Source organism: Enhydra lutris, unplaced genomic scaffold (genome assembly GCF_002288905.1).
Source record: "Enhydra lutris kenyoni isolate GAN:26980312 unplaced genomic scaffold, ASM228890v2 scaffoldscaffold20, whole genome shotgun sequence".
Taxonomy (NCBI): Eukaryota; Metazoa; Chordata; class Mammalia; order Carnivora; family Mustelidae; genus Enhydra; species Enhydra lutris.
The window spans coordinates 30806104-30820317 of record NW_019154104.1 but is presented as its reverse complement, the minus strand read 5'-3'; the positions used below and the strand labels follow the sequence as shown (position 1 = coordinate 30820317).

General features: G+C 50.3%; 1 protein-coding gene across 1 annotated transcript in view; it reads right to left on the bottom strand.

Moving 5' to 3' along the window:
* The window catches only part of LOC111148600 (dynein cytoplasmic 1 heavy chain 1), a 67992-nt gene that overhangs the window by 38012 nt on the left and 15766 nt on the right, over positions 1 to 14214 (bottom strand). Inside the window, exons 8-21 of the mRNA XM_022505303.1 lie at positions 13022 to 14098; positions 12164 to 12343; positions 10588 to 10737; positions 8252 to 8398; positions 5614 to 5754; positions 5085 to 5261; positions 4844 to 4954; positions 4641 to 4760; positions 3871 to 4110; positions 1512 to 1667; positions 1264 to 1377; positions 716 to 826; positions 429 to 638; positions 109 to 255 (exon numbers count right to left, since the gene is read on the bottom strand). Of these exons, the coding sequence (XP_022361011.1) occupies positions 109 to 255; positions 429 to 638; positions 716 to 826; positions 1264 to 1377; positions 1512 to 1667; positions 3871 to 4110; positions 4641 to 4760; positions 4844 to 4954; positions 5085 to 5261; positions 5614 to 5754; positions 8252 to 8398; positions 10588 to 10737; positions 12164 to 12343; positions 13022 to 14098 (3081 nt within the window). The remainder of the gene's footprint in view (positions 1 to 108; positions 256 to 428; positions 639 to 715; positions 827 to 1263; positions 1378 to 1511; positions 1668 to 3870; positions 4111 to 4640; positions 4761 to 4843; positions 4955 to 5084; positions 5262 to 5613; positions 5755 to 8251; positions 8399 to 10587; positions 10738 to 12163; positions 12344 to 13021; positions 14099 to 14214) is intronic.

The window sequence follows — 14214 nt, the reverse complement described above, 5'->3', positions numbered from 1 at the left end:
AATTAGGTCAACTTGTTTGACTTATACTTCAAAAACCAGTCAAACGATATTACAGAGAAAGTGCAGGAGGATGCTCAGTGAGAGGGAAGGCTTCCCCAGCAACGGTACCTTGTAATACGGAGACAGCTTCATGGCCGAGACGCTGTTGATGTGCTCTTTGACCTTGTTGAAGAGGTCATCCCAGCCTCGGATCAAGCGACACTTGTTCTGATAGTTAACCAAGTCTAGCTCGTAAGTATTCCATACCTCTCTTATCTGAATTAAAACCAAAAGAAGGGATGTTATCGATATGTGGGCATGCACCAGCTGCACAAGCAAGCAGGTGTCACGGGGACAAACGGACCGCAGAGGCAGCTGTTCTTACACAGCTCAAACCTACGTCACAGCTAGAAACGGGACATAAAAATGGCTACCGGTCTATTATTTACCTGCTTCAAAAATTCTTCCAAAGCCATCTCCCCTTGTGCCACAAGTAGCACGTCCTTGACAATAGCTTCATTTTTCTGCAAGTCAACATCCCAGATCTGGCCAAGGGTTAGCTCAGAAACAACCCAATTAACATGAAGCCTTTTCATCAGCTGCTTCCAATGGCGATCTTTGAGTGCCTCGGATTTCAGCTCAATCACCAGCATGTTTATCTGTGGAGAGAGTCAGTAGATCACCTGTGCAGCCGTGCTCCTAGCGGACGCCCGGGACCCCAGCCCTGACTCACTACCTTCAGGTAACCTTTCAGAAGCCTCTGGACAAACTCATAGGATGCGTACTGCCGTAATCGCGCGGGGAAGTTTTTCAGCTGGTTCAGGAGGCCATCTAAATTTTGTCGAAGCTGTGGAGAGAAAAGGTGGTATTTAGTTTGCCAACACGTTCTTTAAATGGCGAATATCTTATAAAATGCTTTTAAGGGGCGCTGGGTGCAGTAGTTGGTTAAGCGTCCAACTCTTGACTTCGGCTCAGGTCAATGTGTCAGGGTCAGGAGACTGAGCCCCGCGTCAGGCTCTGCACTGAGCAGGGAGTATGCTTCTCTCCTTCTCCCTTTCCCTCTGCCCCTCCCCTGCTCCATCTCATTCTCTCATCTCAAATAAAGTAAGTAATTTAAAAAAACCACCTGGTTTTGAAGCACATTTTTATATCAGTCCAGACGAAATCCGTAAACGACCACCCTGTGACACTTGGTAAACTCACGCCAGGTGGACAAAGCTTCTAAGCGAAACCTACAACTCCCCACACGTGAGGGCACACAACAGCCGCTGGGACTAGGTATACCTTCCGAGGCTGGACGGAGACCCATGGCTGCTCCTTCATCTGATCAATCTGCTCCCAGACCTTGGAAAGTTCTGACCAAACGCCTTTGAGATCCTGTAGTTCCTCTAAGGCCACCTGTGACGGCGACAGCGCAGCAGTGAGCCTCTGGACGCAGGAACCACTGCAGGTCTGGCAGGGCCCTTGAGAAGGCCCTGGTCAAGGGCAGATCGAGGATGAGGAGCCCTACCCCTACCGCCCGCGGTCCGTACCTGGACACGCTCTTCACTGCCGCTGAGAAGTCCTGTATCTGTCAGTTCCAGCGCCTCCTTGGCCTTTGCGCACTTCTCCCGGTCATCCTTCAGCCTGCCGAACTTACCTTCATATATGGTAAGAGCCTGAAGCGCCTCCTCCGGGCGAAGATTGCCCTGCAAGGAAAGTGTGGAATTGCAGAGCTAAGTCTCAGGAGATGCCTGCTTGGGCTCTGAAACGGTGGGGAGAGCCTGCGGTGAGTCTGGAAATTTGTGGTTCCTTAAACATGTCTCTGTTTAAGTACCTCTTCAGCAAGATGTATGCTTATGATCTATGTTAACGAATGTAACTTTTACTCCTGTATCTGACATAAACAAAGCGTGAATAAGAAAGGTAGAGAGCACTGATGTGCCTCACTGGCTCAGTCGGAAGAGCGTGTGACACTTGATTTCTGGGTCGTGAGTTCAAGCCCTGTGATGGGTACAGAGATGACTTGAATCAACATGTATTTAAAAATAAGAAAAAAGGGGGCGCCTGGGTGACTCAGTGGGTTAAGCCACTGCCTTCAGCTTGAGTCATGGTCTCAGGGTCCTGGGATTGAGCCCCGAGTCAGGCTCTCTGCTCAGCAGGAACCCTGCTTCCCGCCCCCCTGCCTGCCTCTCTGCCTACTTGTGATCTCTCAGTCAAATAAGAAAAAAAAAAAAAAAATCTTACAAAAAGATAAACTAAAAGAAACAAGAAGGTGGAGTACCACTCCATTTAGCCACCATCTCACTAAGTGCCCGGGGAGACAGGAAGAGAAGAGTCAGGACAGACTGGGGCTGGGAGCAGGCCTCTCCCGATGAGGGCACGGGGCTCTCGGGGCGGGGTGGGGGGGGGGGCGGCTGCCAGCCATGCCCTCCCTGAGGCACACAGTCATTGCATCAGTTACTGAGAGAGGGACGGGAAATCAAGTGGTCCTCAGTGAAATGGCCTCTAGTTGAGAATTAAACTATGATTTGCTGACTCTTCAATAATTTGAAAATGACTAGATAAAATATAAAAAAATTAAACTGTAACATATTACTAGCAAAAAATGGCAATAAACAATATTCAAATTTTGGTGATCAGAATCTTGCCTACTGAGGAATACTCACTCCCCTGCTAGAGCCAGCATTCTGCAAAGCTACAGTCCTGGCACTTGTGAAAGCAAAGGGCTTCTTAAAACAGCAGCCTTCGAACCAGAATTAAACACAAAGTCGGACCTCTGGGTCCAAGAGCACAGGCAGGGTTGAGGCAGGACGGAGCTCTGCTGAGTAGGAGGGAGGCTAGATCTGTCACCAGGCCTCCTGTGGAACTCCTACACCCCAACCAGAACACCAGATTAACATTCGGAGTGTCATACCCATCTGCCCCCTCTTCTCCCCTGTCTATGCTCCTGTTTTCATGTCTAAACAAATCAGACTGAACTCCCCCAGGAAACCAGGTACACGGTTCTGTACTTGCTTGAGCCTTGCACACACTGTCGCCTCTAATGAACCCCCTCCCCGCCACTACGTGACTTGCCAGCTCCCCTTCCTCCCGCAGGTCTCCCCTCAGACGCCACCCTCCCTGTAAGGCAGCATACTACCAACACTCCTCGTCCGCCTGGGCCCTTCCCCATGGCACCGACCCCCATCTGACTCAAATACATGTCTTCCATGCTCGTTTTCACCTGCCTCTCCCACTGCAGTGTCCCTCCTGGTCATTGCTCTGTCCCCACTGCCTGGAACACAGTTGGTGCTCAGTAAATATTTGAATGAACCAAGAGGAATGAAGGGGCAGGTCCTGGGTACAGAAGCAATGATGACAACAAGGATGGCAGGACCTGCCTCCCACAGCACATGCCAACGTGAGGCTCGGCCTGTGTCTGCGAGAAATTGAATTCTAATTTTTGAGTATGCCTAAGTAAGAGACTAACTTAAGAACAGAAAACCTTAAATTTTTAAAACCACCTGCTGACTTAAATGATCGTCACGAGGGCTTCTACATAAAAAGAGCTCTAAGTTGGGGCACCTGGGTGGCTTAGTGGGTTAAAGCCTCTGCCTTCGGCCCAGGTCATGATCCCAGGGTCCTGGGATCGAGCCCCGCGTCGGGCTCTCTGCTCAGCAGGGAGCCTGCTTCCCTTCCTCTCTCTCTGCCTGCCTCTTTGCCTACTTGTGATCTCTGTCTGTCAAATAAATAAATAAAATCTTAAAAAAAAAAAAAAAGAGCTCTAAGTTGGTAAGTGCTGTTTAAGTTACAAAAAGGTAACTCCTCACACTGGAATATAAGTCAGAGCAAAGCCTTTAGCGTGGGAGAAAGGACATGGATTCGCAGTGGAGGTTGCCTCGGGGCTGGGGTGTGGCGGGCGGGGCTCACCGTGACAGGCTTGGTTTTCTCCCAGTCCGCCAGCAGGTCTGTGGTGCGGCTCTCCACAGCCCGGTCCTCCTGCACAATCTTCATCTGCAGGTTCGCCACCTGCTGCTGGATGGCAGAGTCCTTCCGCCGCATGATGTCGTTAAAGGCCCCCCACTCGCCCTCAATGTTGTCGATGTAGAGCCAGGAGGGCGGGAACTGGAACCTTTGCTTTTCCAGCAAGCGCTGGCCATTGCGGTAGAGCTTTGAGAGGTGAAAAACAGAGGGTTTTTTTTCTTTCACAATAGAAACTGTTGTCAGATTCCATGTAAAAGGAAGACACCCTGCGGCTCTAGAATACAGAACATCAGTATGTTTGCTCTTGTCCAGAAACCTGCCCAGGGAGTGCGTCACCCAGGAAGCAGCATGGCCCAAGCCTGTGGCAGCTGGTACACCCCACACCCGGCTGCGCCCGAGCGGCCCTGAGAGGACAGAAGGCGCGCTGCTGAGGCGCATCCCCTCCTCCTTCCAAGTTAGAAAAACCAATGCATGTGTGACTTAAAGATCAACAGCTAACGTCCAAGATTTAAAAGGCAAGACAGAGTGGTTCTCAAACCTCCACGTGCTTAGAAGTCACCTGCAGAGCTGTTTAAAATGCAGACCCTGGGACACCAGGATCCGCCTTTAAACCAGCTCAGCAGGTGGGTCAAGCTGGTGGCTTGCGGACTGTGCGGACCTAACTCGAAGCACCTCCCAGGCTGATCCTGAGACTCTGAACTGTTTCCGGAGCTCACCTCAACTTGTTTTTCAAACTGTTTGATCTTCCGTTTCAAAGACTGCACATAGGTGATGAAGGTCACTGCGTCAGAGGTGCTGGCCGTGTCCACCGAGTGCTGCTCCAGCTCCTGGCGTGACTGTTCGGAGAGAACACAGAAGGGTAACGCGGGGCCCAGGTCATCAGCAGACTCGTCCCACTGCCAGGATCCTGCTTCCTCACCTTGGAGATCTGGGAGTGGAATTCCGTCATGTTTGATCCGAGCATCTGCCCAAATTTGCTGAGAACCTCCTTATGCCAAGAGTCGTACTTCAAGTTCACCTTAGACTGAACCTGCAGGTGAACGAGCCCCCGACAACAGGCCGTCAGCTCCGTCGGGCTTCAGCTGCATCCCTGTCCCACACCAGACGCTGCCTCGAGAGCCAGCCACCTCCACCCCTTGTGACAAGACAGCAGAGCTCACCTTGCCGTAATCTATAACCACCGGCCCAAACTCTTTCTTGGTTTCTGCGTTGTCGAAAGTGCCTCTGGCCTTCCTTATCTGAACCAGGAGAGCCTGCCACTTGTTGAGATCTTCCCCCAGTCTGTTGTAGATGTTCTCAGCCTGCATGTCCCACAGGCACTGATACTGAAGCCAGACCTGCAGGCGAAGGGCACGGTCAAGCACACAGCCGGCTTCTCACTGTGCAGACCACTCGTGCATAGGACGTTCATATTTCATTAAAAAGACTCACTTTCAACACTGCCAGAAAAATTCACTTCAAACTCTCAGAATTTTCATATTAAAAGAAAAAAATACACTGTTCTCTGAAATGTGAGTTAATAGACTGTAAGATTTGCTCTACTGCTGACTGTTTAAAGTAAGCGTTATCTAGTGTATCACACGGTATACACAGTGCACAGATTTTAGCTCCCACCTTTATTAGACCGCATACGCACTACATTAAAATAGACTCTACAGCAATATTTGAACGACACTGCGAGTTTCTCACCTTGACGTACTGCTCGACCTCAGTCACGATGCCCATGACCGCAGAGTAGGACTCCTCTAGGGCAACGGGGCCATCAGGCATCCGCGTTAGAGCATTCCGGTAGAATTTCTCTTCTTCAGTCAGCTCATAATGTACGCCCACCTAAGGAAGCAGAGGTGGAAGGAGCACAAACAGCATATACAAAATGTTCATCTCAGAGCCCCTTTCACTGAATTCAAATGAACTGCAGGAATAGCTTGCTATAAAATTGGCATTTAATGTCCCCTTACCCCAGCCACGAGAAATCAGAGGCCTACTCGTACTTCACTCATCGGCCAATAAAGGGAACGTTAGACCAACCACAAGCTAGAGCATGCGGTGTCACTACGTAAAAGCAGTTACAGAGCTCTCCGAGCCCTGGGAGCAGAGCCTCTCCGTAGCAGTGGAACACCAAAGGTGAGGTCTAAAGGACTAAGATGACCGTGACTGCACAGTTACACCAGCCTGGATGATGGAAGTGATGACCAGCCATCGCGTCAATGAGCGGAGCACTGGCTATGTGCCAGGCACTGTTCTAGGCACGAGAAATAGCCAGACAAAAATCTCTGCTCACACAGACTTCTATTCCGTGGGAGGAAAGACAGGGAAAAGCAAACTACATAGAACATTAGCGGGTGAGCAGCGCTCTGGAGACAAAGCAGGAAGGAGGAAGGCTGGGAGTACGGGGTGGGGGAGGTCAGGGAAGGCCCCACTGAGCAGGACTGGGGGAGGGAGTATGCTATGTCAGCACGTTGCTACCACAGGTTCCGAGCAGAGGTCAGCAAGTGCGAAGGCCCAGGGGCAAGAGCTTGTCTGAGGAGAGTGAGAGGCCAGTGTGGCCGGGGCAGAGTCAGTGAGTGGGATGCAGGCGCTCAGGTCAGAGAGGCCACAAGCAGCATATTAGGTGGGGCCCAGGGCTCTGCCATGGGACGTGGCTTTCATGCAGGGTGGCGCAGGAAGCCATCAGTGGGCACTGGGAAGACCAGTGTCAGGACTGACATGAAATCTAAGTCTTACACTGCTGCTGTGTTGAAAATAGGTTTTAGGGCGGCAAAAGCAAACACAAAGATCTGTCAGGGGGACCCCAAAGAACCCCAGTGAGGGGTGACAGTACCTTGGATTGGTGGTATCAGTGGATGTGGGCAAAAAAGATCAAGGTTGATTTTGAAGACGGAGACAGTGGGAGGCCAGGGTGACACCTCGACTTAGGCCTGAGTGGGCTGAAGGTGGGGAAAGGAAAGACTGGGGGTGGGGGCAAGTCTGAGGGAGGGGTCAGAGGTGCGTTCAGTGCATGGCACCCATCAGTCTGGTGGAGACGCCCGGGAGCCAGTAGGAGAGATGGGTCTGGAGGTCAAGACAAAGGCTGGGCTAGAGATGTGAGAACGGAGTTGTTACACATGGCCAGCATTCAGTGAGTGGACTGTGTGGGACAGAGTTCTGGGGCGGGCAGCACACAGAGAGAGGTAGAGGCTGGAAGGAGGAGAGCCAAAGAGGAGCCAGCAGAGGAGACTGGCCAGTGAGTGGGAGGAAAAGCAGGACAGCCAAGAGGAACAAGCATATCCAGCAGGAGGGGGTGCGCACCTGTCACATCCTGCCACTGCCACTTCTCAGGCTGAGAAGGCTGCCACAGTGACAGGGAAAGGCCGGGGACCCTCACGTCTGAGCAGTAGGGACCTAGAGCAGATGTGTAGACAAGTCCTCTATGTTTTTACCAAGAGAACCAAGAAGTAAGATGGCTAGAGGGTGACAGGGGTCAGGCTTATTCACAGACAGGAGACTGAGCCACAGAGCAAGGGCATGGGACCCAGCAGAAGAGGGGCTGGCTTCATTTCCATCAGATGTGGAGATGAACAGAAACATGGCTGGTTAAAAAACAGGACATGACAAGAAATATCCTGCCGTCTGTACAAACTGCCCAGAGCGGAAGGAACCAGTATTCACAGTTGGTCCTGATTAGCTGGTCACTGCCAAGTTTGGGCTAATCACTGTCAGGACTGTGAGTCTATAGGTGGTTGCCACAGCAAAAAATTCTAAGGACTCAGCCCATGTTGCATCTGGTGCAAAGCTAACAGCTTCTAGAAGAGCTGGCCTAACAGGCTCTGGAGGTCTGCTTATGCGAAGTAATACTGCTTAGAGACCAAGGACTACCTAGTCTTTTGGGTTTTCCTTTTGCTCCAGAAGCACATTATTACTAGGATTTGTTTTGAAATAATCTGGTGGATGAAAAGGGATCAAAATTTAAATTGACCACATGATAATAAACAAAGCAGGCTGGTGTGAGTTCATGAGACTCCTAGTTTCACGCGTATCTGGAAACCTCTATAGTAAGTGGGGGTGGGGAGGAACCAGAATTAAAATTCCCAGAGAAGTTCATGGAGGGAACTTCTACGAAACTACCGAGATCGGAATTGTAGAGGCAACTATTCGGAAAGGCAGCCCAGGAGAACTGTCAGGTCACACAAGCCTCCTCTGCTTCCCCTTAGAGTGCTGGGCCCCAAGTGTACAGACTGAGAAGACAGACAACAGCAGAATTTAAAGAGGCATGACGGAGCAGTGGTGCCACAGAGCCCCGGGGGGGCCCGGTCCGAGGGGTCATGGTGAGGGTGCCGGGAAGGCTCACCTGGTACCTCTGACTCTGGATCCGGGGAAGAGACAGCACAACCATCTTCCAGGCAAACATTTCCTGATACAGCTTGTACCTGCACTCTTCGATCGGCGGATTCAAGTAGATGACCTGATTGGTTATTCTTAGCTCATGAACAACATTCTGTAAGACAAAGATTTCATTTCTTACTCAGCAATCAGTTTCAATAAACTGGCTTTTATGCATTTGTGATGTCAGAGTCAGTATTCGTGAGATATGTGATCGTTTCTTGGTTAAAAATCTATCACGCAGGTGTGATTCTAACATACTAATAGACTGGTGAATGTCTCCAGGAGCCATTTTCAATTAAATGGTACTGAACATTTATGTGTGTGACTGTCGCTCAGTAATCACCTCAAGGAAAATCAGGTGCTACGAATCCTGAAATTTGAAAGTGGGTATAAAGTATACAAATTATAGCTTTTTTTTTTTCTGATTGTAAAAAGCATTAGAATCATTTCAGAGAAATGTTCTTGATATAAATGCTTTTTAAGTAAAAAAAATGGTTTTGACACACAACACTTTCGCCCTCTAAATTTTATCAACCTACTCGAGTCTGAACCATGAGTGTGTTACCTGATTAGAGAACGTGGCCTTGTGTATTTCACGCCCCCTCTAGAGGACTGTAAGGAGTCAGGGGGCAGGCACTGCTGAGGCTCCTCCTGGGTCCCCTGTACCTCAGTGAATATGTAACACCGCGGAATGGAGCACCGTTTGACTGAATGTGCTGGCTGATCTCCGACACAGCGACCCCGGGATCCGAGAACCCTGTGCCACCGATGCAGGGATTGAGGCTGGCACGAGCTGTCAGACACGCACCGCACAGAGGAAGGTTTACAGGCCAAGGTGAGGCCATGCCGCCTACCAGTGTCTGCTTTAAGCTAAGCAAGAATTCCGACCCCATCTCCATGAGATAACTGCTTTAGCTTAGACATACTCATTTGCTTTTTTGCATCTCTGTATTTTAAAAAGTAGGCTCTGGGGATAAATATATGTAACATTCCACAGTGAAAACACTTTTCAAGCATTAAGAGGAAAAAAACGAGAAGGTAACACCTGGGGAAACAAAACCAGCCAATTGCTTCTCCTACATCAAAGTTTCTACCTTCTGTTCTTTTAGGCTTGTTTTCTGAGACTTTTTTTGGGGTAAATTTAACACAAACTGTGTAACGCAAATGCATGGCTTACTGAACTACCATGCGGCAGACACCTTTGTAACCCACGCCCACACCAGCAGACACGACCTTTTTGCACAGCCTGAACTAACAAAATTTTCTTCTAGAAGGCTTGCTGGGCCTCAGCTGGTCACTTCTTCACTCAAATGGGAAATCGGTGGCTTACAGACAAGGACTGCTGTCCAGAGTGGTGACCACTGTGCTAGTCATTCTTCCACGAGATGCTGAGATTTTGTGAAAAGTGACATTTTAGTGTCAGAGTCTAAACTTCTCCTTGTACAGATTACACTGGGTTCTTGAAATGATTTCTTGCACGTATGCTTAGAAAGCAGAGATTGTTTATCTCGTGTAGATTTTTTCTAAAATTTCCCACTCTTATGGGGTGCCTGGGTGGCTCAGTCAGTTAAGTGACTGCCTTCAGCTCAGGTCATGATCCCAGAGTCCTGGGATCAAGTCCAGCATCGGGCTCCCAGTTCCGTGGGGAGTCTGCTTCTTCCTCTGACCTTTCCCCTCTTGTTTTCTCTCTTTCTCCCTCTCTCAAATAAATAAAATAAAATAAAATCTAAATAAATAAAAACAAGATTTCCCACTTTTAAAAAACTTCCGATTTTGTAATTATTTTAGACTTACAGGAAAGTTGCAAAGAAAGTATGAAGAGATTTTACATACCCTTCACCAGCTCCCGTTAATGCTGCCATCTAACATGGTACAACTACCAAACGAAGAAGTCGACACTGACACAACACTACTAACTAAAATACTGACTTTGGTCCGATATCCCAGGCCCCCCACAGCACACACAGTAGTCACAGTTCCTTAATCCCTTCCAACCTCTCATATTTTCTCAGTTTTTCCTGGTCTTTCATGACCTTAACACTCTTTTCTCGTGGTCAGAATGAGTCTGGGAGCTGTGGGGACAAAGACCAAGGGGAAAGCGGCTGTGTCACCACATCGCACACATTGCCGGAGTAAAACAATGAGCACGAGACAGCACTGGTGTCGCTGACTTTGGTCCCCTGGGTGTGGGGCTGTCCGTTAGGTTTCTTCACTGTTAAGTGACTTTCTCATTGGTACTTTTCAAAGGAGGAACCCTTTGTTTGATTGACCAGCAAACTGGATGCTATGGAAAATACTCACTTTAATCTTTGGCTCTCCGCCAGGCTTGTGACTAACTTGAGGCGCGTCTGTGTCCATGTCAACTTCTGCCTTATCTTCAGCTTGTCCAAGCAGCACCTGGGTCCAAGCTCTCAGGCCAGCTTGTAGGCGCACGCCCAATATTCTTTCAATCTACAGAGAAAGCAGGATGAAAGACCAGTGTTCTTCCAAAAGGTAGCTTAATGAGCACATCAGGTAGGAAGCCAATGTTTCAGGTCAAGCACGACGGTTGCTACCCCACCCTTCATCTTACCCTGGATCCCCACCTCACTAGGTCTCTCTCCCAGCCTCAGAGAACGCGACCTCCATCTGGGGGCTAACCCAGTCACCAACCCTCTGACTTGTAAGGGACAAGGAGATGGACCCAGATACAGTCACGGTCTTGCTGTTTGCTCAACTCACTAGAAAATTTACAAAACAAAAGTGTTTTCCTGGTAGCCTCAGAGATAAAACTAATAATCTACAATTTGGAGAATAAGCCTGATGTATAAGTGACACACAACATTAGCTTGAGGTATGCGACATGATGGTTCCGTGTTTCTATGTACTGTAGAACCATGACAAGGTAAGACCAAGTAACATCTGTCAGCAGACACAGGCGCCCATTCTCTTTCAACAAGTAAAGAAGAAAGTCTTCTGATACGGAATGAGACAAGTGAACGTCCCATGAAAGGGACATCTGTGTGTCTTTGTGCAATCTGTCCCCCCTGGGAATGCTGTAAAGGCTGCAGTGGCAAAGCCCGAGACTTCCAGTAGATAAGGAAGAGTGGGCTTTGTGAAATTTCCCTGGGAGTGCTGTGTGGATACACTGTACCTTTGTGGGTCACAGGCTTTCTCTTCCTTTCTCCCTAAATGGATAACTAAGGTACTTTGGAGCTGCCCACCGAGCAGCTCTGCCATGAACTACCCTACTCCCTGGGGCTCTCTGCAGATGCTGACACCCGCCAACGAGAAAGCCACGTGGGTGGTAAGTATGTTTTAAACACATGCACAGCTGCACGCAAGTACTTCCCTCTCTCCACATACTTCTGTAGGGATGAGCCGCGCTCCTCTACACCAGGAGTAAGACCTATCTCGTTGCTAGGCATTTCTTTTCCTTTTTAATTAAGCTCTTGGCCCAACATGGGCCTTGAACTCACAACCCAGAGGTCTAAAGTCCCGTGGACTACCAACTGAGCCAGCCAGGCGCCCCTAGGCATTTCTTTTTTAAACTGCGTGGTGGAGAAGGGGCAGCATGTCAGAGAAGGATGCCTGGAAAGGAGGGCCAGGGAGAACCCCATATGTAACTGGGTGTGCAGGGAGGGCAGGAAGGAGGCTGTCACGTATTCAGAAGATGAAGAGACTCCCCCCACCTGACCATCTGCAACCTGGAACAGACAGGAGCGTTGCTAGTTCCATAGCTCAGCTCTACCGTTAGCTAAATGGGATTTCCTGAGAAGAAACGGGACTACTGCTGGTAACTTCTATGGGAAAATGCTTTTCAGTGACAAACTAGTAAGCTTATAAAATCGGGCTGACTGTAGACGACCAAAAAGCGCCATAACCAGCCATCCCTCACCTCCATGTCAAGCTTGTTGACCCAGATGGGCAAGTTGGAGTAGGAGTGCAGATTCAAGTCATCCACGGCCTTCTGGACTCTGTTCAAGATCTCGGAGAAGGTCTTGTGGTCGTATAGGCAAGTCTCCAGCGAGCGGACCTCCAGGTCTATTTTTTCTTCAATGATCAGCAGGTCATCCACCTAAGGGAAGGCGCATCGAATATTTAAAACTCCATTCACACGTCCCTTTACTTTTATGTGTATTTCTCAATTGACATATGTTTAAGGCAAAGGAGTTCTTCCAGGAATAGCCAATCCCATTTACTCGGGGGTCCCCACTCCTGTATTCTCACGGAGGGAAGGGGGACCTTTGAGCAGTCTGGGTGCAGGAATCTGACGTGCCTGCTCCGTGCCTCCTCTCGCTGAGCGCCGGCGTGAGCACTAGACGCATGCCCTGGCTCGGACCTGCCTCCCAGAAGCAGGCTCAGAGCCAGGAGGCTTACAACCGCCCAGGTGCACTAGGGTCTGGAAAGGGGCCTGGGGTGGACCGACAGCAAGCGCCACGACTGCAGAGCCCTGTCGTCCGTGCAGCTGCATCAGTAATAAAGCTCTCATGTCACTCGGTTGGACTCCCACGTCCTTCCCCTCTCCACTGGTTTCTAAACTCAGGCTGTTACTTAATGGTCTTCCCAGAACCCCACCACCATCACACAGCCCAGTGAGTAAAAGGGCTGCTTCTCCTCTTCAGCTCACATGGCCCGGTGCTCTACCCATGAGGAACGCTCCCATGTGAGGACTACCGCGTTCACGGGAGTGACATTACTGCATTTAGTTTATTCCCGGGACCCTGCGGGGTGGGGGCAGCAAATTACAACACACCTTTTCTTGGAAGTTGAAGACGGTCTCCGCCAAGCGCTGCACGTACGGGTCGAGTTTGTAGGATTCCCACAACAGTGCAATGCCCTCCGCGATCAGAGCCTGCACCTCCTTTTTCAAGCCAGCCACCAGGAGGGAAATGGTGTTCCGCTCCTCCACCTTCTCACAGGTCCGCTCATAGGTGCGCACGCTCTCGATCAGTGAGATGGCAAACGGGTACAGCTGGTTTGCTTGGTGAGCCTTGTTCACGATCGCCAGCGGGACTCGGAAACCAAGCCACTTGAGGTTTCGAACTTCTTTGGAAAGCGTGATGATCTCTGGAAGGAAGTTAACTTTCAGCTTCAGGACGTTTCCGGTTCGGCCCCGGACGCGAGTGCTCTCGATGGTGAAAATTCGCCCCGAGACGCCGAGGTTGCGCTGCTGCACCTTTCGGGCCCAGTCGTCGAAGATCTCCTGAGTGTTGAGCTTCATGCGGAAGCTGTCCCCATCTTGCTTCAGCTTCTGGCCCTCCACGTGGTTCTCCCAGCCCTTGCCCAGCACGTCCTCCACACGCTTCATGTAGGCACTCAGCTGGCGGTCGATCTGCTTGGCCCAGATGATGGAGCCCGACACGGGGGGCAGGTCGCGCACGTGGCTCATCTTACACGCCTGACTCTGTGGGTACTGGACCTTGAACTTGTCATGGAGTGACTCGATGTCATCTTTCACACGCTGGATGAGCTGGGTCTGGTACTCGCGGATGGCCCCACGGATATGAGGCCTGACGAAGAGTGCGTTGAACCTAGAGAAAATCCTGAACATCTCGTTCGCGTTCTTGGCTGTGCCGAGCTGATCCCTAAGGCGAGCAGTGATCCGGGTCTCTACCCTGTCGATTCGCTCATCGTATCTCTTCATGGCGGCCTCCCAAGCTTCCGTGCCTTCCTTGGAGACGTCCAGACCGTCCACTTCCTTGACGTTCTCATACGCAAGGTTGACCTCCTCAATCGCATTCGCGTCGGCCGCGTCGAAGAGAACCTCTGCTACTTTCATGTCCTGAGGCTCGGGGACTTCTCCCTGGTTCTGCTGGGCAACTGCTGTGACCTGAAAGAGGAGGATTTGTGACAAAGTTGATCACACGAAGACTGTTGTTGACTGGACACCAGGAGCACACACCACACAACACAGCTGGTCCTGGCTGTGTGTTCCTAACTTTTGGC